The sequence below is a fragment of the Poecilia mexicana genome, unplaced genomic scaffold (assembly GCF_051168715.1).
Source record: "Poecilia mexicana isolate PSO_F unplaced genomic scaffold, ASM5116871v1 scaffold_5, whole genome shotgun sequence".
Lineage (NCBI taxonomy): Eukaryota > Metazoa > Chordata > Actinopteri > Cyprinodontiformes > Poeciliidae > Poecilia > Poecilia mexicana.
The window spans coordinates 7748553-7776076 of NW_028263374.1; the positions used below are offsets into that span (position 1 = coordinate 7748553).

Genomic DNA, 27524 nt, shown 5'->3' on the forward strand with positions numbered 1-27524 from the left:
TCCAGGCACCACTAATCTGGAACAAGCTTCCAGAAAACTGCAAAACTGTATAGAAGCCCTTTAAATTAATATAATTTAAATCTAGTTAACATGCATTTCTTTAATATATTAACATATGTCTTAATGTAGGAGTGACAGCATCTTTGCAGTAATCGGTCAGGAATTAAATGAAAACATTTTTTCACATAAATTCTGGAGAAGTAACGATGCAAAAATGAAGTGATATACTTACAGTAATTGAAGGATGGTATAGTTTTACTGGTTTATCTTTATTTCGACATGCAGATATAATTTTATTTTACATGAAAGAAATACAGCACGGCTTAAATTAGATTAGCATAAAGTCTGGAAAAGATGACGTTTTTATTCCAGCGGGTATTGAAAAGTAAGCAAAATGTATTTTATTTAAAACACTATTATGCTAGTTTGATGGCAGTCTACTTAACTGAAAGTACATACAATTAGTTTTTATTTTGTTTTGTTTTACCAACTTGGCGCAAAATGGAGCTAACAAGTCCCAAGAGGCCTTTTCAAGAAAACAAATAAAACAGTCATGTCTCTCTTTTTTTTTTCTTTTTTTTATTGAGTTTAATGGTTTAATGGCCAGATTCATAAGAGGTTGCAGTAAGTCAGTAAAACAAAATTCAAATGATAGTGGGAGTGGAAGGAGCTTTAGCGGTAGCCTTCATATTTCAACAGACAGACTTAATAAAGATGTTTTTCTCTTTCAGCTCTCGGTGAGAAGCTCCCCGGAGTGTCAGCACTTTAAAAAGCTCTGTCCTCCTCTTGTCCTTTAAGTTGCATCCACTTGATGTGACGTTAGCCAGAGTTGCTCAGCTTGATGAACACAGTTTGTACGCCGACACAGGAACTCGAGCGTTTGCCGAGCCTGCCAATCACGAGGGTGACAAATTTCACCCTTCTGCTCTAAAATAGTTATTTGCAGCTGAGGGGCTCTCGCAGTGTGAAAAATCCCTCTTGGTTAAAAAAAAAAAAAAAGCTACATTGAGTTTGTAGGATGTTATTCAGCTGATTTTTAAAAATCTTTTTTTTTTGTCTCCTCAACAATATCTTTATCAGCTTCTCTCGTAAAACAAAATCAAGCGCTGAAGTCACAACAGGCAAAACCATGAACAACAGGAATAAAATCCCACCAACAGATTACAGAGTCCAACGTGGCTGACTTTCCAAAAATATGTAATTCATTGCACATGGGAGCTAAATGTGTCCCAGATGTGAGAGGTTTTGCTGTTGCTCAGGCACGGTTCTCTTCACCCCGAGATCAGTGCTGTGTCATCAGAAATACTCTTCTCTCTCACATCCGTTTCCCAACATAGGACACATTTTTATGACCTATTGTCTAATTGTCTGTGTATTTTTTTTTCTCGGGTTTTGAGCCAACGTGGCTCGTCATCGCATTAGGCAAACCCTGCTTGTTCACATCATGTATTGATTCGGTGCTGCTCAAAGGGGGAATGAAAGTGTGGCTTCAGAATGTCTCACTGTTTGTTTATTTCAACAATCAATACGGTCCACAATAGATCAGCAGCACACCAATCTCTTGGTGGGATCAGTGGTATTTGGAGGATCAGATGGAGAACGGGTCAGTTGCAGCAGCTAAATGCAAAGCAGTGATGAAATCAATAGATCAGCGATAGGTTTTTCCAAGAGTTTCAGCTTTTTGAGCAAAGGCATTAAGCCGACGGATGATTCAGGGTGACGAAAACTATTTAAAAGTTTCCGTCTTTTTCTCCTCCTTTGTACCAGAATACAAATGAGCTGATGGATATTTATTGTTCCCGACACTGATTTGAGTCATTTGCAGTCAAGAACGGGATTCTGATGCAGAATCCTGGTCTGTTTCCGACATTGTGGACTTATAGGTACAATAACTCACTTGAAAGTCTCCATCATGCATTTAATTGACTACCCACGGGTTTTGCAGAAGACTGAAGTGCCTAGAAAGACAAATTTGGCAGACGATGGACTGAGAGGTGTGCACCAAGCAACCCGTGCTGAAATCATCTCTTGCTTTTTTTTTTCTTTTTTTGCATGTTTCTTGCATTATCTTGCAGTATGACAAGAATTCTCTTTGTCAGTTTCCAATGTCTTTAGCATCTGCTTCACTGTTGCTCGTGTGCTCTGCACTAGAGTATCCACCAAACAGCTGGACATGCTCCACAGCCCCGTTTTGATCAATGAGGAGTCATATTTATTGTGCCTTGAAGCTGAGCAAAGACATCGAGCAAACCTCCACACTCCAGATGTCTGTAGCAAAGTCAATAGCTTTAAGATCAGATAACACAGTCTCTACCCAAGATAACGTTTTTTGTTTTGTTGTTTTTTTAATCTGACGCGGATAGATTTGTGCTGCGTGATTGGCTGAGAGGGGACAACCTCCCCTGGTTCCAGCAGCAGCGAAAGGCAAAAGAAAGCTAAAGAAAATGACCAGAGTAATAAACTCAATACCCGGTTTGTAATTGGTTTAGCCCGTTTGCTGTCCCTTGAAAATTAATCTTCTCTTTTTAGTTTTCCTCCGAACTGTGTTGCTTTATGCACACCAGTGGGCTTTTTTTTTTATTATTTGTTTTACTTTGCCACTGTAATTAATATGTTTTGTTTATTGTGCTGTGTTTGTGCTGTAAAACGTCACCCACTGACGTGCTTTCTCGTTGAAATCAGTCCAAGCTAAAGAAGTGGTGTCTGTTGTTTACCTGTTTGGTGAAAGTTAGAGTAATAATCTGCTCTAGCTTTTTTTTTTTTTTTTTTTTAAATGCATTGCTGTGGTATTTCACAGTTTTTTCCTTGCCAAACCAGAATAATCAAAAAGCAAAAGTACAAAGATGCAGAGTCGCAGCAAGTCTTTTGGTGGATTTTCTTTCTTTTCTTTTCTTTTTTTTTTTGTTTGAAACCATTATTTAGACAGTTCTTTGCTGGTAACGTTCTGCGGCCTGCCTTGCTCACATGGCCCCATACGTGTGGCCGGATCAGGCTGGTGAGACTGCAGGAAATCTTACCCGTTTGTTGACTGATCGAATCCAAGCAGCTTTGTAAGTATGGATTAGTCCGTCAGGGGAGTGGGGGGAGCGTGTTCCTAAACAGCCTTCTCCTCTTGTGCCATTGTTAGGTTACCTCACAATGAGGGCTGAACCAGCGTCGAGACAAACCCACGGCTTGATTCAGTGGAATGCGTGAACGTTTTTGGCATATGGCTCGCCTGCAGATGGACGGGGCTTGGTGATGCCATGTGCTTCCTCCCTCTGTTGTGTTGCCAGTGCATTGTCTCAAAACGGCACCCATCTTTTCGCATCATCTTTTAGGCGTCCCTCCCCTCAGCCAGTCCATCACTCATTGATGTGCTTTTATGATCGGCTTTTATGATCTTTTTCTTAGCGGGTCTCTCTTATTCCCTCTTTAAGGGACATTCCTGGTGTTTCCACTGTGGAACAGCACGGTCAATGTCAATAACTGATTCCAGCATTGAATTCTGTGGCCTGGACCGTCTTTGGCATAGCAGATTCTCAGTCACACGGAGCTGCCTTTCCAGTCCGGGGTGTATTCTGCTGGCTGGTATGCCGGCCCACATACCAGACAGAAGCCAGAGTGCTCTTACTCTGTAGTGCCTCTTATGCGATTTGACACGTTATGCCTTTTTATAGTTTAGTGAGCCACGGTTTTTACACACTTAACATTTAAATGTCACCTTTGCGTCAGTTTACATTTGGTGTCTTTAAACCCCTTTAAAGTTGATGAAACCTTTTTTTTTCTCCCACTTTTCTATTTTTTATTTCCATATCCTCGTGCATAACATGTGTTGCAGTCTGGTTTTTTTTAAGACCCAGCACATTCCAGCAGGAATGAACCTGCTGCTCGCGTCAAACTATTCAGACTTCATTCGAACTAAACCACACCTTCGACTTTTATTGCTTTGTTACGTTCACCAGCCAATTAGACTCACCCTGCTCTTTGTATTTCCAACATTAAGTGTTTCTATTTCCTGCTTGTAGATGTATCCGGTATCTGTTTGAGATTGTTTTGTTCGAATGCTTGGCAGCCATCCATATTCTCACACTTTTAATCCCATGCCTCTGAAACCGTGACGTCTTATTGTGCCTTAACACCAGTGTTGTTTAGTCCGCTTTAATCAAACTCTTAGTTCATTGAATGTCTGGTTTGATTGGGGAGGCGTATGTGGATAGAAGCAAACTACAGCGCAGGGCATTCTGGGTAAGTACAACCGAAACAAACGTCAAAGTCTCGCGCTTGAGGGAGAAATGACTTGAGAAATCCTACAACCGCTAAAATGCGACGCTACTCCATTGTTGTTTACATTTGGTGAAGACGGAAGTTGTGCTCGTGTCTTCTTCTGAGGTTTTCATGTCGTTTTCCTTCAGTAGTTCTTGGTACAGCGCCCCCACAGGCGAGGAGATGAACATGTTTTTCAATTAGTTTGGATCTTTCGACACGATGTAGCGTGAAAGCGAACGGTACCAGCTGAAAATGTACCAAATAATGCAATTTTTATCCCCCGTTGAACTAAGTCTACTGGACTGTCAGGTGTGAGAACACCCTTAGATTCTCAGGTCTGGTCATCTTGTCATCCTTCTGTCTTAAGGCTTTTTCCAAAATGTTTAAACACTTCTCCAGCCGGCGCTGATCAAGACTGAAAAACCATCTGATTCCATTTACCAAGCAATGTCTCGGTGCACGTCTAGTTTAAACCCGACCCTCGCTAACCTCAAAGTTCCCCAACACGTCTCCATGTGTCTACCGTCGTCTAAAGTCTTCTTGGAAACCACTTCCAGTGTTAATCTATACCTATAAATGTGTGCATTCTTAGTTGTGTTGCTTACAACAAGAGTGATTGTACAACTTCCTGTGATGTCATGTGTGGGTCAGCGGGAGGACAGTGTTATTTCTGTGTCTGGGGCTCCGCGGGGGTGATAGAGGTCTGTTTTCAGCCCGGTTTTGCCTTAACCGGGCTACACAGAGGCCTGTCTGTGGCCTGCAGAACCCGAGGAGTGCCAGGAGCCCACGGGGGAAATAAATGCGCGTAGAAAGTGCGTTAAGAGAGGTGTGAAAGGAATCAGAGGGTGAGACAGTGAGTTTTGTGTGAAGCCATTCCCTTGGCTACACACACTCCATTCTCTTTCTCTCTGTCTCTCTCTCTCTCTCTTTCTCTCTCTCTCTCCTGCACACACACGCTTGCACTTTTACTTTCACACACACATTTCAAATGGAGGTTCACAGTTCAAATAAACAGAAGCTGGTATGCCGAGCCAGGTCCGGTGGAGCCGGCCCCAGGATGATTTTTCTCTCAGGGTAGCGCTCTCTTTCACGTCTTCTTAATGGGCCGTGCTTTAAATAGGGAGCGTGGAGGGAGCAGCTGCGTGAGGGGAATGAAGAGGGTGATGAAAAAGCTGCAGATGGATTGAGACTTACATGCGACTTGATTTGCGAGTAAGAAATATGCACAGAGCTCGAATCCAAAACAAGCTCACAGCGTGCTTTAAAAAGCGGTAGAGGTGATGGATTGAAAGTCTGTCTTTGCTCTGAGATGCGTTCGCTCGGAAAATTTGACCTCAGTTTGATAAAAGGTCTTTAGTGGGATTTGTGTGTTTGTGTGTGTGTCTCTCACTGTGACTCATCTCTCCTTCTGTGTCTTTTCTGCACCCTTGCCTGTCCTTGTGTGTGTTTTGCTGCCGACAGTTCGAACGTTCAGCTGCAATCTGTCAGCAAAGCTTCAATTTCTGCGGTTTCATCTGCCCCATGATGAAACCCACGGCCAGCCAGTCACGTCCTGGAAACACTTACTTCTTTTGCAATCCGTTCTGTCCACAGGCCTCCGGGGCACTGCAGAGAGAGTGAGTGAGTGAGAGAGAGAGAGAGAGAGAGACGCTGCAGTGGCCTTATTGATGGGGACGTGGCGTGTTTTTCTGTGCGGACGTTCTTGTTTTTGTCCATCCAATCGGTGTGTTGGAGAAACAAGCTGAAATGGAGATGATTAATTGGCTCAAATCTGATTCCAATCAATATTTGGGAGCATTCAGAGCATATTGTGACGCTCCACTGATCAGTGTATTGTTTGGAAAATACAACAGTGAGAAACCTGCTTCCATGCGTGCAGGGATATTACAATGTCAGTGAGGAGTTTGTGTGTTTCAGTAATTCACTTTAACAGTAAAAGTTGTGATTTTTATGAAACATAATGATATGTTTAGTGTTAATTTCTGTCCAGTTTCATGAGTATGGTTTGTCAGTGTGCACGAGTCCAATAAAAAGGAGTTTTAAGAAATTAACAAATGTTATGTTATGGCACAATGATGGAGAAGACTTGACTTGGCAGTTCAGCAGGTGACAGAATGTTCACAGAGCGCTGCATGCAAGTATATCAGTGGAAAGTTGAGTGGAAGGAAAAAAACAGGAGGAAAAAGTGCCCCATGTTAATCTGCTCATTGACTAGAGACATTATCAAGTGTCTTACTTCTGCTAAAAAATAAAAAAAAAACTACTGGAATCCTGGGGGTGCTGTTGTGGCACAGGGGCAAAGGACAACCCACATATTGAGGCACTGGTCCTTGTGGCGGTGGTCGCTGGTTCGATTCCTTGCCTGGTGACATTTGCTGCATGTCTTCCCCCTCCTTCCTGTCAAACTACCTTCAAATAAAGGCCACTAGAGCCAACAAAACCTTAAAAAAAAACTTCTGGAATCCTGTTCACTGGCCCACACTGCCAAAAGTACCAATACCTGCTTTAATAACTTAGTTATCGTTGTGTTTGAGCATCTAAGATGAGAATTTCAGGTTTTCTTTAGCTGGGAGTTATAATAATCAAAATAAATGAAATAAATACTTCAAATAAACCCATCAACCATTCTCTTTTTATTTTCTTTTACTACAGTTTGTTTCCTTAAATTCTAAATAATAAAATAAATAAAAATGTAAGAGTTTCTTTTTATTTATTCAGATCCATTTGAATAAATACACAAACATAATTAATGTTTATGTTGAAGTAAAAAAAAAAAGATTTATTTTAAATGAAAGTTTTCAAACGACTAAATATAACACTTCATAGTTTACCAATGCCCTTGTGGTCTTCCCCATTGCGTGCATTGATTTCTAAAATTAGCCATGAATAAGTCGTTTCCACGCCTTTGTTCGCGGTCGTAGATCAGTCTGAAGGTATATGAGGCAAAGTGGAGCTGTAGTTGTTGCTAATTAATGCTCTGCGTATAAAGATGAAAGTGCTTTGAATAATGCCAGCCTTGCCACTCCCACCACAAATAGGTTGCAGCTTGCAGTTGGTTCGCTTATATCGCGTCAATGCAAAAAGTCAGACCTCAAGGTAAATTCCCATTTTCCCATCATGACTCATGTTGCAGCCCTTTTGTCATCATTAATTTTCTCCAAACCGCTGGCGTAAACACAGGCTGCCTTCCCAATGAGGAACCCTCACACACACTCCACGAAGTGTTGAAAAGATCTGCGCTCCTTCGTCTAAGTTGAGTTGCGGGGATGGCAAATCGCAGACCAAACTCTTACATAAGCACGGCGTTTACTCTGTGTACGTTTTTCAAGTAGGCTTCAACGGATCCACAGCCCTCCAGCCAAACTCTGTTTGACAGACTGATCCTGTCTGTCACCGAGGTCCTGGAAAGCTAAATATTTGAATTCGTCGTGATAAAGTACCGGCTTTTATTTAAAAATGCGTCTTAAGCCATTACAGTCGAACCGCCGTCTCGGCGTAGAGTTCTTTTCCAGCCACAAACAAACCACTGAGGCCATTTTAAAGTGTTTTGTTCTCCAAATTTTGTTCCATAGTTTTTTTTTAGCATTGATAACTTAGAGTTACAACTTTTGCTGATAACAGACAATAACATGTTTAATTAAGGACAAAGTGTTGCTGCATAAACCCAATGGATGCTACAGCTGCATCTGAAACTTTCCAGCTTAATTAATTCAGAAAGCCTTGTTGTTGTTGTTGTTGTTGTTGTTTTCTTATCCTAACTGGTGAAATTATTCTTATTACATTAACAGCATGTGTAAATCTTCTTAAATTGTTTAGTGTTGGTTTGATATTGTCTTAACAAAAGTAATAAGTAAAATGTATCATTTGAAATGGCTGTGTGCACCGCAAAATATTCCTCCTGAAAAGTATTTTTATTTTTGTATCCATGACTTATAAAGCAGATTTTTTTTCCTAGAGTTTTTTTTTTTTTTTTTGATGTGAGGAAAATCTTCTTGAAATAAGAAGTTAATAAATCAATATTTACCAGGTGAAGCTGAATGAGCAGCTGCTGAGGAGGCTGGCGGCTGATAAAGCGGGTCCTGTGTGACAATGCAAGGAGGGTGGTGCAGTTGGAGTTGGACACTTAGCTTTAGCGTCGTTAGCTCACAGGGCTGATGGCTAAACCACTAAGTCATCCAACAGGATGGATTATTTACATCTGCAGCTATATGTGCAGGATGAGCCTCTGAAAGTAATAAACTATTTTTTTTTTCCGTTTGTTTGTTTTATTGTTTGCTTTTTAAATCTCCATAGCAGCAGCAGCAGCTCTGAATCCTATTGGAGAGATCGCAGACTAAAAGTTAGCATCCTTCCATCCAAACCACAAAGTGCTGGGTCTGCTGCAGTACATCCATCCTGACACCGTGGTTTAATATCTAATCTTAACCCAAAGCAGTGATAGACTGCCATTATTACAGTGAGAGGGACTCTTAAAAACTCGAGATTTGATTCATGGGTCTGGAACTCCAGTCTCATAAATAGCCTTTTTGTGTCAGGTAATTGGGGGTGAAAGAAAGCCCATAAGTGTAGTTCATTTAAGTGAGTAAATGATTAATGCTGTTCACTTTAAAGTACCTTAGTGTATCCAAATTAGTGCCTGGAACAGTCTGCGTGCTCCAGTAAAAGAAGTGACTGCAGCTTCCAAGTGCATCTGTTCTTATTCAGTGCGATCATCAACAAAAGCACTTGCAGTAAGGATTTATTTACTTTATTAACCAGTGACGTCTGAGGAACGTGGGCTGAGTTTATAGCAATCTGTTGATGTCGTAGCGTCATCACTACGACCAACTGGACTTACGATTAAATGACTTTGGATAATGTCAGAACCATAAACTTGAATTGTCTCCAATATCTTATTTTCTCACTGTCCAGAAACTCTCGCAGTTTTCCAAAATAAAAGCCCGTTTATTTCAGAAATGAACAGTTTTTAATCTATTTCTACTATTTATCTGTGAGTATAAACACCTTACAATTATTTTTTTAAATAATCCACATCAACTAAACCACAGACAAATTTTTTTTAAATTTGTTAGGGCTTAATGAGGCATTAAGATAATTATTTGCATTCTGTAACATCCTGTAGATTGAGTTGATGGCATGGAGTCAGTGAGAGAGTGTCAACTTCAGTCATTAGAGGTTTAAGACTTTACCTGCACGTAGAAAAAATGTGAACATTTCTTCCAAACCCTCTGGAGCAGCAATTAGTTGCCGTGGAGACCGGATGCAGGACGGTGGACAGATATTGCTCGATGGGGAGTTGTGCTGATTTCACGGGAGGATCTCCCTGAAAATTGGTGTGTGAGGATACGTTGACAGGAGTTGCTCCTCTTTCGGGCAACGTCTGATCTCCTACATCTGAAGGAAGACGATTGGAGGTGTGTGTGACGTATCGTCTTTGGCAGACGACGCAGATTGCAGTCCGGTGAGTCCGCACGAGAATGCGGAGGCAGAAACCGAGGTCAGTGAGGGTTTATCAAATAGGGCGAAGTTGTGAATAAGACCGAAAACCTCCACAAATCAGCGACGACGCCCACGCCACACATTTCAGTCTCGATGAGGAGATAAAGAGCAGGAACATCAGTGGAGGCTGAATGAGTCAGAAATGTCTGCAGGCTCCCAAATGTGGGAGATTGGGAGGTGGGTGGTTCATTCATAAGGCAAGATATTTATTCCGTATCGGAACAGTGGCTTTGTGCCTTGCTGGGAAAGAAAAAGGAGATTTTTACACGGTGCTTTACAGCACCTTTTAAATTAGACGGTTATTCATCGCAGATGTGGCTGCTGAGTGAAAAGAAAGCCGTTTTTTCTTTTTCTCTCTTCCAAGCTGTCTCCAGACTTCTCAAGCTCCGAAGCGGCACTACGAGTTACAGCCTGTGTAGTTTTCGCTTTTGTCTCGCACACCTCTGATGAGATTCTACTGCGTCAACGCCAAGGTTTCCACTGGTTCTTCCCGTTAGCGGTTCATATTCTTAAAATGAGCAAAAAAACAAAAAAGTTCAATTGGATTTCATTGAAAAAGAAAAAAGAAAACAGTTCTTCGTTGCAGCCAGCTGAAAACTGAGCTGCCCCAGTCCTGAAGAGTTTTGTGCGGGGTGGAGATGGATGATCTGATGGTTGGGCAAAGGTTTGAGGGTGTTTTTTCTCTCGCTCTCTCTCTCTCTCTCTCTCTCTCTCTCTCTCTTTCTCTCTCTCTGCTGAAGAGCAGTTGTGAAAGTAGGCCAGGAGGGGTAAAAAATAGCATCCAGTCTCCATGAGGAGTCATTGCACAAGGTCACCTCATTGCCCTGGGCCTTAATGCGTGAAACTAAGTGTCCACACTCTTTCTGTGTGCTTCCACGTTCCCCCTCCTTTTTTTTTGTCTTTTTTTCTGCCTGTCCCCCTATTACTTTCCCTCTCTGGCTCAATGACTTACACAGGCCTTAGTGTCAGTGAGGCTGGAAGACTAGAGCTTATGCGCTAACGAACCCTCGAGCTAATTAGAAATACAGCCAAGCCGGCCGGTCCCCTCATTTCCTTTCCATTTCCGTCCTTTTGGACAAATACAATTTTACCCCGTGACCCGTGCAGAATTAATCCTGTTACTGTTGAGCACAGGATGAATAATGGCCACTTATCTCCTGGGAACACGGCTATGGAGGGTGTCTGTGGTGGACTGCCCCCCCAGATTTCTACCTTGCTAAATCTTGTGGTGCAGTTGGGTCGTTGTGTTTTTTTTTTTTTTTGTTCCAATCCTAAAAAAAGATTATTATTATTTATTTTTTTTAGCTAAGAGTCAGATCTGTCCTCATTCTTGATAAAGTAGAGCAAACTAACACCAAAGTGACGGATGATTGACATTTAACAGAAAAGTTGACCACAGGTTATTCTCTACGTTGTCCACAAAACGTTTCTGTTTTCTTTTAAAAATGTCTGTGAGCATTAAAAATTCAATCAATACTGCATTGCCAAACAGTGCAATTAGTAAGCTCTCCGAACCTTAGAAAGGAAATCAACCTTTGTTTAAGAAAAACAGATAAAAAAAACCCCTAAAAGTACTCCCAACTAAATTCATTCAGAAACAACAACAAAAAAAGCGTTTGTTTTTTTGTGTGTGTCTTTTGCACAATTTCTGTTGCCACACCTTTGTCTGATTAATGCCAGATTACTTAGCTATTTTTAAAGGAACCATTGTGGAAGCATTATCCACAACGGAGAACACATGAAACAGTGGTGAGTTTGCAGAAGTGGTCTGTGCCCCAAAAACACTCCAAGAGTTCGACGATTCATCCAGGAGGTCACAAAGAACCCAGAACACCATCATGACCACCGTGAGCCTCACTAGGCTTGGTTAAAGTCAGTTCTAATGGCAAAAGCACCATTAGGAGCATTCAGGGATGTTCCAAAAAACATCTTAATGAGTCTCAAGACATTATGACTGGTGTGAAGCTAAAGATTGTTCTGACTCAAACTCCTCTCAAACATGGTGGTGATAGTATGGTGGTCCGGGGGGTGGCTTTGCTTCTTCAGGACTTGGACAATGTGCTATAAAATGTTGAATTAATTGAAATTAATTGTGAAGTCTGAAGAAGAATGTCTGACCTTCGGTTTGTGGGTTCTACAGCAGAACAGTGGTCCAAAACACACCAGCAAGTCCACCTATCAGTTTCGTAAAAAAAAAAAAAAAAAAAACTAAGCCAATGCTGTGGACTGGCTTAGTCAAAGTCTGGGCTTAAATCAATTTAGAATGCTTTGGTGTTGCATTAAACAAGGCCGTTTGTGTTCAAAAACCTTCCGGTGTGGCTGAAATTGATTAAAAGGGTCCAAAATTCCCCCCACAGCAATCGTGACAGCTGTTGCTGCCGGAGGTGGCACAAACCAGGCAACTTTTCATTTAACTTGGTGAAGGGCGGAATTTGGATTTGGAAAGTTTCCGATTTTGGACGGCGCTCAGACCATTAGGCCTGGTTTTTAGTAGTTAGGACACGACTTTAAAAACATTCTTCAGCGGTGAGAATAAAAGCTGTGTGGTGAGTTTTCTCCCTCACTCTCAGCATGCCAAAGCTATCAGCTGTTGGGGCGAGACCCAGCTGCCTCGTGTGTTGACTTTAGAGTGATACCCATCAGCATTTGCCACATGAAAGGAGGAAAGAGTGGCACTCCTAAAATAAGGAATAAGTAAAGGCTATGTTAGGATGCTGGCGATATTTCAAATAAGATAAGAGCTCCGCTTTTATCAGGTGTGTGTTTTTTGGCTGCATCAGATAATATATAAATCACTTCCTTTCCTGGTAGGATATAAGAAATGCTGCTGTAAGATGAGATATCCTGAGCCTCTAAGATTTACTTTAGACAGGGCCCAAGTACAAGATACAATGTTGTTCATCCTCTGCTTTGATTTAAAACTGGAATATGTTTCTACTCATGCCTACGAAGTCTAAAATTACCAAGCCTGTCCTCTTTGCGTGCCAGGAGTCCATGCAGCCAGTGCTATCTGAGGTATGCTCCTTAAACTGGCCTCGGCGCTTTTATTCCGGCCCCCTCGGGGCATTTGAAACAGTTCACTGCAGAGCTGGAAACAGTTTAATCACGGAAAGCAATGACTTATCCGGAAAAATGGCCGACCTTAATCTGAATGACCCCTTCTGCGGTCGCTCCGAGAGCAGGACGGTGTCACTTAAGGGCTCCTTGTAAAATCCTGTGGATAGGCCCTAAGTGCAGCCTGGGCTGTAACTGATACCGCTATGTTTGTAAAGAGTTGGCGATAATACGTCCTTATGTTTGAGCTTCCTCCTGCCACGTGTGAGAGGAATGCCAGGGTCTGAAATATGGCTTTCATTAAGGCACCAGGCCTTTAGTCTTCAAACAAGGGAACCAGAGGATCGGTATCCGAAAGGTGAAGAGTGCAGCTCTGTCAGAACCACAGAAAAGTTGTCTGGGGGAAGAATTTGGAGGAAACTATGAGCAACGATGCAGGCTGATTAAAGAAATTGGCTTTGGAGGCAGAAGTTGCTTAAAGTCAAAGAAGTGATTTCTTGGCTGTTGCTATTGATGCTCATAGTTTGTCTCTGGTGGTGGAGCCGTGGCTGAAATGTTAACTTTTCACTAAATGTACCTGGGCGAACACTTTCCATACTGTCCCACATTTGTCTCATCAGTCCACCAAATATTTACCGAGAGGTCCTGAGGATCATCGAGGTGTTTTTCTTGGAAAACACGAGTCGACCCTTTGTAATCTTTTCAGTCGGCAAGCGATTTTATCCCACTAAACTCCCCCCGCATGGATACAGTTTTTTTTTTTTTTTGTCCAGTCTCTTTCTTATCATTGAATTGAATTCTTCACACAAGAAGAAATTCGAACCCAGAGAAACTATTTCAATTTGTGACAAAACGTCATAGTGACAGTTTTATCCTGTGATTCTCACAGTGGAGGTCAGCTAGCCCCACGACAGGTCACGAAACTTCACGTCGTGGGCAGAATAGTAATAAAATCAACTTTTAAAATTCCATCTAAAAGCATATCTTACTGTGGGTTTTTTTTTTTTTTTTTTGCATTTTTGGCTTGCTAGCAATGAAAGTAAACTTTAATTGAATGATGTCACGTTTCTGCCAGAGGTGATTTGATTGGTAAGAAGCTGAAAAGTTCTTCCTTGTATGCCTGAATCACCAGTGGTTCCTACTGAGGCGCTGAAAAAAAAAATATACCAAGCGATTTTAAATGGGCTTTGCAACAATTCTGTGATTTTTCCATTTGTCTGTGAGCCTTTTGTCTCATCTCCAGCTAAATGATCTCTTCTTATGTTAAGCAGCCCTGTTGTGTTGACAGAGGCTTGCCTGGCTGTGCTTCCACGCAGCTCGGCTTCATGGGGGCTCCTCGGTCCCTGCTGTCTCTCCTCATCCTGAGTTGGTGTATTCACGGGAACTGTGCTAATTCACATGGAAATTCTGCCAGAGCACCAGCAAGTCAGGCTGCTAATTACACCAATGTTGGACTGATGACTTGCTGACATCACAACACAGAGAGAGAGAGAGAGAGAGAAAGAGAGAGAGAGAGAGAGAGACAGAAAGAGAGAGAGAGAGAGGAGGAATGAGAAGGGAGAGGTGTGTGAAGCCAACCAGAGTCTGGAATCGGAAAGGAAGTTAACCAAGCAGCCTTCAAAATAAAACTCTGATCAATTAAAAAGAGAGAGAGATGTTTTTCACTTGATGGAGAATTAATTAAAGATTTAACCTGAATCTAAATTTGACACAAATGATAAATAATACCTGTAAATGGGGCGCCACATGGTGGAGCAGGGAGACGGTCTGTGATTCGACCCCCTGAGCCACTTGCTGCATGTCTTTCCCTCCTCTCTCTTCTTTTCTTTCTCATCTTCTGTCCAGCTACTAATGAATAAAGGCTGCTAGTGCCACAAAAATGTTTAAACCCCCCCGAATAAATAGATAATGAACCATGCTATAAAAATGTTTCATTTGCAGCCCACAGTAACTCCAATGTTTTTAATTGATATAATTCCTATTTGTTTAAGTGAAAAATTAACACTTTAAAAACTTCAGATTCTGCTTGTCTCATTGTTTTAACTTTAACTTTGCTGTTGTACTACTCATTTAATGCCGAGTCGTCTCAATGACCCAAACAGGACACACTTCCGGGAATTTGTTTTGTCTTTAGATGTTTTCACACCTCCACTGTTGTTTGCCACCAGAAACATTTCCTAACTTAACTAAACCTGTAGGTATTTTTAAGTGAGGAAATATGGCCGTCATGTTTTCATCCGGCTTAACAGGCGGGGGAGAGAAAGGGGACACACAGCATTACTTTCTCTGGCATCTCAATAAATAAATACTTTCAACTGTTGGGGTGGCATGATAGGAAATGTTAAGGTTTTGAAAGAAAGAAATTTTGCGATTGTCTAAACTTTATTTTATTTTTGAAAAGGTAGCCGGAAGTGGTTTAGTTACTACTGCTGACTTGGCATCCTCCTTTTAAGCGTACTTGGTTTAAAGCGCTGCTGCTGCTCGGTGGCTTGTTCTGCAACAAGAAGAGCGGCTCTAATGGACTCTTCCTGAGCGCACCGAGTGTCCGCCCGGATTTTTGCTTTGCAGAAACTTTTTTTTTCTTCTTCTTCTGTTTTTTTTTTTCGATCAGAGGAGTTTGCTTTTCTTTTAGTGGGACTGAATTCACTTCTAGTGGAGTCCGCGCTCTTCCTCGGACCTTTGGTCTCCGCTTGAGGAATCTGTTTACGGTAGTTTTCTGAACTCCTGCGCGTATTTGCAGTGAGCAGAAGAGGCGAGAGGAGGGAGTGAGAAAGGGGGCTGGGGGGACCCACAAAAGGCTATTTTTGTCCCCCTCTTTCCTCGGATAGATGTAGCAGAGGTGCGGGACACACAGCGGGCGAGGCTGCTGCGCCTTCGTGGCACCGCGGTGGCGCTGGAGCTGTGCGACAGATTCTGCAATGAGGAGCGTTTCATTTTAAAGCCCGCAGCAAGTGAAGCAGTCAGCTCGGGGGCCATGGCTTTAGTCCGTCTCGGTTTGTGAGAAGGTGAGCTGCAAATTTCATTTTCACTGGATTATTTTTTTTTTATTTGTATTTTTCTCCTCTTTCAAATGATTTAAACGCGCAAACCTTTTACCCATTTCCTCTGTGGTCCAAATGCGTAAAAGCACTCATGTTGTGCTAAAAACGTGTCCTCTGTCTTCTTACCAACTCATTATTTATAAAGTTGGATGGTTTTTTTATGTTTTGTTTTGCTTTTTGAAACCATATCTATTTTTTTTATTATTACCTTTTCTTCTCTAAATCAACACCTGCTTGTAGGATTTCCTTTGAAGGTGGGGGCGAAGTTTTAAAGTTGTGGCTTTCACTCTGGACGTGTTTCCACTGGTGGCACTCCCCCCACCCCCACGCGCGCGCGCACACACACACACACACACACACACACACACACACACACACACACACACACACACACACACACACACACAACCCCCTGTGGCGCAGCGGTCAGCTTCATGTGTGCCGTGGACCGTGTGTTTGCCACGGTGCCATATGGATTGCTCTATAAAACTCATTTAGAGCTAAATAACTACCCTGTCTTTATTTGTCCTCTGTATTTTGCAGTTGGAAACAACTGGCAATGGCGTCGGAGGATATTATTACAGAACCCCACCGCAGCTTATTGAACTGTGAAGATGGTTTACTTATTACATACTGTTCAGCAGTAAAGAGGAACACTTTATTAGCACTTGAATGGACTGAAGGGGTAAATGATGATGATGATGATGATGATGATGAATAACGTGGCTGATCATTGGCAGCTGGAGCTGCAGTCACTGATCTGAGAAAGGAACCAAATTGACAGGAGCATAATTAATAGCTTTTACACATTAGCTTCCAATATATATCTTTTGAAGAAGTCAAAGTTATTATTTATGTTAAATATTCTCATTTTACATGTAGTGAATCTATAAAAAAAAGTATGATTTCTTTTTTCTTCTTCTTTATTTTGTGGTCGTTACTTGATTTCCCACAGAGTGGAAGATAAAAATTAAAGCTCCAAGCTGCAGTGTCATGGTGCCAGTAACGCACCATGACACTGCATGTCATGGTGCATGACATGCCCCTCCGCTGCACAACCAGCAGCGGAGGGGCTGCTGGTTGTGCCGACGTGAGATGAGGTTGATAAAATGCTCCGATAGGAGACTGATGGCTGTGTTTTTTTGTTCTCTGGTTTGGGTCACAAACCTAAAAAATGCTAAAGCAATTGAGAAAAAAGAGAAGCACAAAGCAGAATTCTCCAAACTCCAGTTCTGCAGAGTTTTGACCTGTTAATACCAGCTGTAGGTGATTCTAACTTTTCCTAAAGAGCAATAGCAGCTTTAATTCTTCTTTTGTTATACAGCTTTGCTGCCATGAACAGCAATGAGAAGTCAGTGTGAAATAGGGATGTACTTGCTATTTTAGAACCAAAACATGCTTGTTGAGGTAACATTTTTAGCTGTCTTTAGCGTCTTCGATTAATGATTGTCACACTTAGCATTGCTAACTCTACTATAGCAGCAGTTTCTATGTTTAGTCCCTGGAGAGGGCAGACCCTAACTACTTTTGAGATTCTCAAAAGGCCACATGCAAATCCCAAAAATCCCCGACAGATAAAGGTTGAAAGCTCGAGAGGATAAAATGGAGTAACTTTGCCGCAATACATTTAGCCTTCCTGTTATCTGCTGAGAGTCTCACCCTCTGTTGCTGCCTCTCAGCCTCAGTGCACCACAGTCATGTAGGAAACAGTTTCCAATCCCTTACGCTCCGTTACAACTGGAAGCACTTGATCACAAAAAGGTTTTGGTGTGAAACTGAGAAAGCCGGAAAATCGTTCTGTTTCCAGCTGATTTCTCAGTACATCGTTATTTTACTTTTTAACAATCCTGTCCACGTCCTATTTTACAGCAGTGTTTCAGAGCAAGCATAAAAGAAGATTACGGTCCTTAGCTTATTTGTACAAGCAGTCATCTACGCTTCCAAAGTAACATTTCTGTTTAAGCTGTGCTTAAGGTAGGTTCACGGCTCGCGACCCAGACACAGTCTGACCAGAAGGCAGAGCCTCGGCTATCTGTAACCTAAAACTGGTTTTGACAGGTGGAAGCAGGTCTAATCTCTGGCTTCGGCAACACATTGCATCAGGCTGTCGCTAATTGGATTCCAAAAGGGGGAAAAGAAAAAAAAACCCGTCGTCCAGGCGGACTCTTGTCAGGAACGCCTCGGTCTTGTTTTAGCATTCTAGTAATTGTATCGTTAACAGTTACCATTTTGAAGCATCGTTCGTCTCGAAGCTTCATCCATTTGTACACACAATTCTGATCAGAAAGGTTGAGAGTTGCTTAACAAAAGGCGAGTTGTCTCCGTTCACTTCTTCCAAAGATAACAAACGAGGTAAAGTAGATTAAATGACGGAAAAAAGATCAACATGGGACTTGGCTGCCTCCTGCATCCAGCTGTTCTGCTCCTCTGTTTCCTGAGGAGCGGCCTCATTAGGATCGGATTTTCAGTCCGGTCCTCAACAGTGATGCTATGGAAACGTTGCAGTGGTTTGAGGAGACGCTCACGACTGCCTGAGTGTTTTGCTTCAAGTCGTCCAAGGCAGTACTCGGGGGATACATTGAAATGAGGGCAACGCAATATGTCAAATGGGACATTTTTTTATTTTTTTTTGCAATGTTAATGTGTCCCATGAATCACATGGGAGGCAGTGTTTGGAAGGATTCTGTATTTTAAGTGTCTTTTGTACAAGCTCTGCACGCAGACGACACTTTTATCCTGTTGGATTGAATCTCACAGGCCTTGATTCCCAAATTCGATGCGTATGTTTTTGTGGCTAAGATGCTAAAGCTCCCATAGGATGGTGGGAATGTTGTGACGAAACAAAAGAAAGGGGGAACAAAAAAAAAGTCAGATGAGGTCGATTTGCTGTAATCAGCAGTGTTATTGCGTCCTTTAGTGATGGTTTGAATAGGAAATTGAGTTTATTTTTGCTATAAACCAAGAAGAAATGCAGTGGCGGTTTTTCACCCTGGTAATTGTCGGTGTGTGGCAAAGGGTCGGGCAGCCCTGCAGTTTGCGAAACCGCGTCTTTAATTTGTTTCACTAATAACAGTAACTGGCCCAACTCCAATGTTTTGGTCTAAAGAAGTCATTATATGGATGAACATTTGTATTTTTATATTTGTGTGTAAGAGGGATAACATATTGCAACTTTGCTTCACGACAACCCATTTGGCCTAATGAAACACCGGGCAGCAGAGACTTAAAATGACTTTGGCGCATTTGACTGATCCAAAGAGTCGTCTGTCAGAACCCAGTTGCAAATTAAAATGACCCAGAATCTGGGTAAAAGGGCCACGGTTGTAGAACTGGGTAAGGATAATTAACTGGAAACTGTGAATCATTGTCCACTGACATCATGGTCACAGCGACTGCCATCTGAAAAGCATACCCCCCAAGTACTTAAGTAAACCTCGCACTCGGCCCGACCAATGATATGCCAGCATTTACAACTCCCCCTGGGTTGAGAATGGGCAGGCGACGTTGAGAAGTGGAAGCGGTACAACACCCCGCGACCCCCCTTCGCTTCCTTCTCTGTACCTCGGAGTCATTTACGAGGCATTTGCGATGTACTTGACTTGTGTTTCCAGAGTCACTAAATCTGATCTAATTGAAATCATGCAGCCTTCTCGGTGGAGCTCGGGGATTGTGTTTCAGCGGAGGGGAAATCCCCAGCAGGTCCGTCAAGGCGTGATGTCAATTGTGGGGAGTGAAGGAGAAACAGGAAATGGGACTTGTAGGTGTGAAGCATCTACTTTCTGAAGATGTTTGCTAGGTGGATCTCTGGGGGAGCGGGTGGGGGGATCATCACAACATCTGGAAAGAGATCGAGTCGGAGAGGAGCTTCCCTTTTTAACAATCACCAGACCCTCCGCTTTGAATTCCAGATTCACTGTAAGAGGCAAAGTGTAGGACAGGGTCGTGAAATGCCTCCTTTCGCGTCAGCTCGGGTCATCCTGCTCAAGAAAACTTGGTCTCGGCCCAAGGGAGGCGTAACTTCTGAGTTGCTGAAAGCATGTCTGAAGGATGGAACACATACTGGTGTGTTTTTCCATCTCATCATGTGCCGCTACTATGGATTAGCGATGCATGTAGCTCACGAGACGATGCGACACCTCTGGTTTACGAAAATGACACAAACTTATTGCAAAACTGTGAGGGGGAGGAGGGGAAGGAAAAGAAAGATTCCAGTTTTATTTTCACAAATGTCATGTAAAAGTTTCACAAACTGTTTAGTGAAACTACAATAGATTTTCCAAGCTGGACTCCTCTACATATTGCTGACTTTGTGTATGTCTAATTCCGGAAAAAAAAAAAAGAAAAGAAAAAGAGAAAACAATAGAAATCATGTGAATGTTTATTTACACGTGTAAAATAATGGCTTCATAAGCCTCAAACTATGTTTATAGAATCTATTGTTCAGTGTACGAATATCCAACAAGGTTTTATCAGTCTAAAATGATGATCAAATGCGGTCAATGCAGGCTTTGTCTCTACATCCTAAACAGAATCCAATGACCAAGCTGGCTGCACAGAGGATAATGCTGCGTTGTCCTTCTCTTACTCATTCCTGCGCACGGCCAGACAGCTGACTGCAAATCTGCTTCAAACTTACTGAGAACTTCTTGTTATAGTAGAGCAGGGATGTGAAAATACCATAAAAAAAAATACAATAGATGTGGGTTAGTACTTGATTTGGGTGGAGTCGACCTATATTTTTCCCTTTTAATCCAACCAATATGTATTATGTTTCAAATACATTTAGGTGAAGTATGTTTTTTTCCCAAAAATGTTGTGCTGTGTCTTTTGTTTGTGACGACTCAGCCTTCTTTCAGCACGCACCACCACCAGTGGTAAACCAGTGGAGCTGCTGTATAAAGGACTTAAAGGTGGTGGACGCCTTATTCAGTGATTTTTATTTTTATTTTTCTTGTAGCCTGGTGATTCATCTTTTTCGGTCAGCTCTGGAGGGCAAATCAAAATGCTTCCTCTCTGACCTAAATACCACTCGTTGATATCAGGGTGTCAAGTTGAAAGCAAACCCGTTTATATCCAGCATACCAGTGACTTCACCAGACAAAGTCACACGCTGATGCAACAACTGGAAAACACTTTGCAAGATGGCCTCCACTTTGAAACACGCACAGCTCAGTCATCATTCGTACAGCGTAGAGTGCCCCGACTAACCAATCAGCTTATGATGTGTAAGGTTCTGTTCTGTAATTGGACGCTTTTCTGTATGGGTTGAAATTTGCTTCGCTCTCCTTCCCAGAAGGTCTGATTGACTTTATCTTTTCTATCATTGCTCCTTCATCAATATTCACTGCAGCAACAACATCTGGGAACTTGGGATCGTTTGTTAATTTGCATGCATTGCGTTTGCGAAGTCTTTGGCTTTGCCCTTCCACAACGAAAGCAGAAGATGCAGAGGTTTGCCTTTCTGCACACAGAGAGAGAGAGCTGACAAAGCTACTTGAGCTTCAGGCATATGAAGAAGAATCTTAAGTGTTGATGAAGGTCGCGTCTCACTTAGCATTTATTTTAAGTTTTTCTCTGGGTGATTGAGTCGCTAATGACCAGTCGAGGCGCGTTGGTCTGGCAGTTATTACCTTTGCTAAATGCAAGCAGTATCCGGACATAACTAGGGTTCTGTTGTACAGATCTGTCATTATTTCAAACCAAACCGGAGTGTTTTAATTAAATATGACAAGAGGGGAGTTTCTGAGAATTGACAAACGTGACAATAGCAATTTAAGTATATGCATTTCTTCTTGTTTTCTGGGTATGTAGCAATTAATGACTAAGAAGTAAACAAAGATATAGGAACAGGAAGCCAAAGTTGTACAAAATAGTCTTTATTAGGGCTGAAAGGTGTTGTTACAACCTGATAATGCCCATCAACAGCATCCATGTTCACCAGAGCAGTTAGCTCGGGGAATTAGCCATTTTGCGGTTTGCCTTGCATGCAGACGTTGTGCGCATCCTGCAACAGATCCACACTCACTTGAGGCCTCGGTGTGTCAAACCGAGTCCTGGGTGTCCTTAAGCTCCTCCGTGGCGCTGACTGTCAGACATGGCATCCATCTGGGAAGGTAATGAGATTCTGTCTCCTTGGTTTAGCCGCCTGAGGGGGTTACGGGGTTGGCGTGGTGCGACCTTTCGGCCACCCGGTTTTTCCCATTTTCCGGGTCTGTCAAGGTCACACAAATCCGTATGCACACACCGTCTCCTCGGTTTGCTTAAGAATACATATTGGTTGGATTAAAAGGGAAAAATATAGGTCGACTCCACCCAAATCAAGTACTAACCCACATCTATTGTATTTTTTTTAATGGTATTTTCACATCCCTGCTCTACTATAACAAGAAGTTCTCAGTAAGTTTGAAGCAGATTTGCAGAAAATAAAGCCTTTTATTGCGCATGTGTTCCGGTAAGACATGTGGAAGTGTTTCATGCCAACTTTGTTCAGGCTGCTGTGTAAATTTTGTTACTCACAAAGCTCTGTTTTCTATCATCATCACTGCCTGTATTGCGTTCAACTACATTGTACTTTGCACGAGTCTTTCTTCATGTTCAGTTACATCCACTGTTTGTGGTACCACAGTTAAAAATCCTTGTTAAAGCTATTAAAGCAACTCAAACCAAGTTGTGAGATCATCCCTTTTTTTCCCTCTTTCTCTTGAGATACTATTCTTATTACTTACACGTTTTCCTTGCGTCTGCTGCAATAGCTCTGCATTGACAATTACAAATCCTTTTTGCTTATCGCAATTCACTTTCTTTGTTCTGTATTCCAAAATCCCTTTTTATAAATTTCCAGTGTATACACGGGGGTTGCCTGACCGTTGCTTCCCTCCTTTGTCTGTCCAATGGCAGGAAGATCTGTGTGCACTGCAAGTGTCGGCGTGAAGAGCATGCAGTGACAGCCATGCCGGTGGAAATGGAGAAGACTGTCACCAAGCTGATGTACGACTTCCAGAGGAACTCGACCTCGGACGACGACTCGGGCTGCGCCCTGGAGGAGTACGCCTGGGTGCCGCCGGGACTCAAGCCGGAGCAGGTACCGGCGCGTCTGCACACGTTTCCGTTCGGACCGCGCAGCGTAAACACTCAGAGGCGCTGGAGCTACGCGGTGTTGACTCTGGAGTTTTTGTTTGTTGGTTTAAGGAGATTTTCTCGCCGATGCCTGATGTGCAGTGATGCGTGTAGGCATAACAAAATAAGCTGTCGCTGAAAAGAGGGGATGCCAATTTGAACGTTTACTTCTTTTAATAAAACAAGATGTCAAAAGAAAAAACAACAATAATTTTCCTCTGAATTATATGTTATGACAACGTTATGATTTACAAAAGGGTTACTCGGATACATATCTTAAAGGGCCACAAATCATTTTTTTAGGTTAGTTTATTAATCCGTTGAACTAATAATGCAGTTGGTGAAGTTATTTTCAAAATGACTTAGCCATCTGAAAAGTAAAAAAATAAATAAAAATCCTAAGTGTGCCAAAAAAAAAAAAAAAAAACTTTATTTCTTAAACCAGAAATTTTGCGGCAACAACTTTTCAAACTTTTTCTCGTTCCTCACGTCAAGCGTCAATCGTAGCTTTTGTTTCCCTGGTTTTGCCTGCTGGTTGCAGGTAGAATAAATGCAAATTCTCTTTTCGTCTACGAAATTCGCTGACTGCTTTTCCTTTCGCAGCAAATTCTTTAGGAAGTATCGGCTACCGTAGTGATCGGCTCTGAAAATAAGAAAAGGCGCCACTTAAGCTGCGTCAGTGAGGTCCGAGCGACCCCTGTTGCTAAGTGTCTGTGTGTCGTTGGCATGGAAACGCTTGGCTGACATGCCGGCATCTGAGGGTCTTCCTGTTCTTGTGGAATATTATGAAAGAATCGCACAAATACGAGGTTTTCAGAGAAGATGCAGTCCGCCTGTGTAAGACCCACTGGCCTCATCAGTCACATGGCATCATGTCCCTCAACAAAGAAGAAACGAGCTTTTCACAAAAAGTTGAGCAAAAGAAAAACATTGGTGGGAAAATAATCCACAAGCGGCGAGGACAGCAGCGTCCTTGGGAGGATTGTGAACCGAAGCCCGTTTGTGAATATGACAGAGATTCACAAGATGTGTAGACTCCAGCTGGAGGTGGCACTTTAAGAAACGCCACACAGAGACGAGTTCAGGAAATGGGCTGCGACTGTCTGGTTTAAAATCATGATGCTCAACTGTGAACCAGACTGGCTGCAGGTTTCACTCATAATCCTCCCCCCAACAGATTAAGAGGTATAACTCCAGTGCTGGAAGTCGCTGCATGTTTATGCTGACGGCGTCTTCACCAGGCTAACCACTGACAAAGGATTACGTGGCTCCGGCCCTCAAATTAATCTCCCGATTGTTTTCTGCCTCCGAACATGTTTGCAGGAGGTTTCCTGGCCCTCGCAAGTCGAGCCCGCACAGCACATTAAGCAGCTTCACGCGCGTTGGAGGAAAATCCTCCTCTACAATGCTCCGCCGAGCTGGAGGTGTTCACATGTGGGAGGGTCTCCGCTTTAATTGGACAATAGGGGCGTTTATGGACGCTGGTTTCATTTCGTTGAGGAGCTGAGTCAATACGCTGCTGGCAGAGGCTCCGGTTTTCTCCTCAGAGGACCGAGGGGAGCTTTTTTTTTTCTTTCTTTTTTTTCTTTCTTTCCTCCAGGGTTACACTTGTAAATCAAAGCTCAACATGGTAGATGTTTGTAAAAGAAAAAAAAAAAAACAGATGAGACTTGCATAATATCACTCAAAATTTATAAAAGCTTCCATTTCTAATATGCAGTCATGCACAAATGTGACACTATCTCTGAAATGCTAGCATCTTCAAGCTGTGGAAAACTTGTTGTGTGACCTTTTGCACAGGAGCAGATCTAAACAAAAAAGCTAAAGCTTTGGACCTAAATGGTGGGTTTTAGATTTCCGCTCTGGCAGCCAGAGCTCTTTATTAGTCTGCTATTCAGCTGGCAGAGGTGTAACGTCCCCCTCTGTGTAATGAGAGATTCCCGCGCAGCTGTACAGCCGTCAAGTACGTGGATCTGGGGGATTACCAAGGATGGCTCTGCACTCTTTTGAGACCTAATTTACCCTAAAATAAAAATACAGGTATCTCTCTTAAACCCAATAACCACCGCTTTGCAGGAATGCAATCTTCACCGAGCGGAGACGTCGTTGGGCTTTTGGCGTTATGTTTTAGGAGCAGTGTGAGGAAGGCCTGTGTTTTGAAACAAAACTTCTCGACGTTGCCAGCTTACTGTTCAGCAACGCCAAGAATGCAACTCTGCCGAGTCCTCTTAGGGGCATTTTCCACTTTTCATCATCATGCAGAGTCGGTCTCGGCGGTCACAGGAATCTGATTTTAATTTTCTGTCCAGCATGACGTACGTGTTTTCAGCCCTCTTAACGCTGGATGTTTGTACAGCATTTTGGCCTTTGGGTAATGAAATATAAGCTAGCTGCAGGGTCTGGACCCATGGCTTTCAAGAGAGGGAGAGACAGAGAAAAGGAGTGAGGGTAGTTTGACCTGTTTCCTAAATAGACCCGAGCACAATTAAAACAATTCCAGGCCAGCATGGGGCCAATAAAACTGTCAGCAGCTGAACTGATCACTGATCTTTGAGTGATTGTGGCTGTTCCCATTTGCATCGCTGACATTTTTTAACATCTGCTGCATGCATTGCAAAACATTTGTTATATATATATATATATATATATATATATATATATATATATATATATATATATATATATATATATATATATATATATATATATATATGTGTGTGTGTCCCCTCTACCTCCTCCTACCCACCCGCCATTGGATGGATAATGGATGGAAGGTTTTATGAGCAAATGTCTTTAAAGTTCATGACATTCCCATCAGTCTAAGAGCGTCTATTGTCCTGTGACTTGTGACCCTTTTTACGGCGCCACCATTTCAGCCTTATTCCTTCCGCTCAAGAAAATGCGAAGAAAGTGAAGGATTGTGGGAATTATGGCCAACCCGCAAACTGGCCGTGCTCACTGTTAGGTTATCCTGCCTGTTTGTCCTACGCAATGATGATGTTCAACGCTAAACATAAAAGTAACTTCAATCCTTTAGTCATTTTTAACAAACGCTTCCTCTGGCATGGCCTAAATGAATAAAACAGAAATGTCATTTATTTCTGGGCAATATTACCAAAGTGACGGATGATGGCAGCAAATAAACCCATAAACGTTTATACAGCTGCACTGAACCCCACTGAAAACCTGGTTACTCCACCAAATATTGATCTTTGAACTCTTCCTGAGTTAAAACATTAGTATTGTTGTTTTTAAATTAATATGAACTTGTTTTCTTTGCATTATTATTATTATTATTAGTAGTAGTAGTATTATTTTGTCAATTTCTTGTTTTCTGCAAATAAATACTAAATTTTTGCTTTGAATTTCAGAGACATGTCAGCAGTTCATAGAATCAAAGAACAATGTTCATCTTAGTCGAACATAAACTTATAAAGAGTGAAATCAGAGAAACTGATCATTTTATGTGCTCTCAATATTTTTCAGAGCTGTATGTATATAAAAAAACAAAATAAAGAATAAAAAAATAATCTACAGTAAAGGCATACATTTCAACATTAATAATGTGTAGGTATAAAAATCGTGTACTCCAGTTCATAGGAATTTACAACTGAGTTGGTTTAAAAATCTACAATAATTCTGTCTCTTTGAGCATTAAAAGACAAAGTATTTACAATTCGTGACACTAAAAAACGGCGAAAGTGTTAAATGACGTCAAACAATACACAATGCCTAAATTCTGAGAAGCGAACGACTGCTAGTCAAAAGGTAGTAATTTGATTATCCTCCTGCTCAGTGTTTGGTTTCCTTTTGGTTTTTGGCCTTGACGAAACCCACCGTCATTCAGTCATCTATAAAGTTTGCACTTCTGCTACGAATACCCAATTTGTCTCGCCATGTGTCGCTGTGGCGAGTTGCGATTTTTCTGACCGGAGCCGCGTCGCAGCCAAGCCCGCTGAGGAACGCCAGAGCTGCTCCCTGAACGCGTCGGGCTGTTAGCAGCAATAGAAACCGGCTGTGACGAGCGATCTCCCCTGTCACCCTTTCTTAACCCAAAGTCCTACCATTAAGCCGGGGAAAACACTCCTCTAGGTTCAGCTGAAACGTCTGCCCTGTCTTCAGCTTCATCTGCTTCTGATTACAGTTATTATCGCAAGCCGCTTCTCCTGGTTCTCGCTGTCTTTCTCTGTGTGTGTGTGTGTGTGTGTGTATCTATCTTTTGATCTTTACCCCCCTGGGGCAGTGAGCCTTTCACCTCCAGATTCTAACCCTGCTGTTGTTGGAGGCAGAGGCATGTTTTGTAATTTATCATCAGCTCTCTGTGTGTGTGTGTGTGTGTGTACGTACAGTACATTCTAGACTTCAGTCAGTCTTTTATGGACTGTATTCCAACAAACACACGGGGACGCCAACCAAATCAGAGCAGACAGAATCGGGTTGCGACCCGAACAAGAGCTGTGAAATCATCCCAACCCAAACTCCCTTTGATAAGGCGGCTTTACTGGAGCACCGGTTGCCGCCGCCGACCAGGTTTTCTTAACGGCCCCGGCTTTACAGTTCAGCTTG

The 27524-nt window shown here is 42.3% G+C and overlaps 1 protein-coding gene across 2 annotated transcripts in view; it reads left to right on the forward strand.

The window, feature by feature from the left end:
- The window catches only part of prickle2b (prickle homolog 2b), a 99654-nt gene that overhangs the window by 59812 nt on the left and 12318 nt on the right, over window positions 1-27524 (forward strand). The window contains exons 1-2 of one of the 2 annotated variants that reach the window (XM_015002475.2): window positions 15006-15806; window positions 22740-22923. In XM_015002475.2, the coding sequence (XP_014857961.2) occupies window positions 22792-22923 (132 nt within the window). In that variant the 5' untranslated portion in view covers window positions 15006-15806; window positions 22740-22791. Of the gene's footprint in view, window positions 1-15005; window positions 15807-22739; window positions 22924-27524 lie in introns of those variants that run through there. The other variant, XM_015002474.2, reaches the window with a different exon arrangement.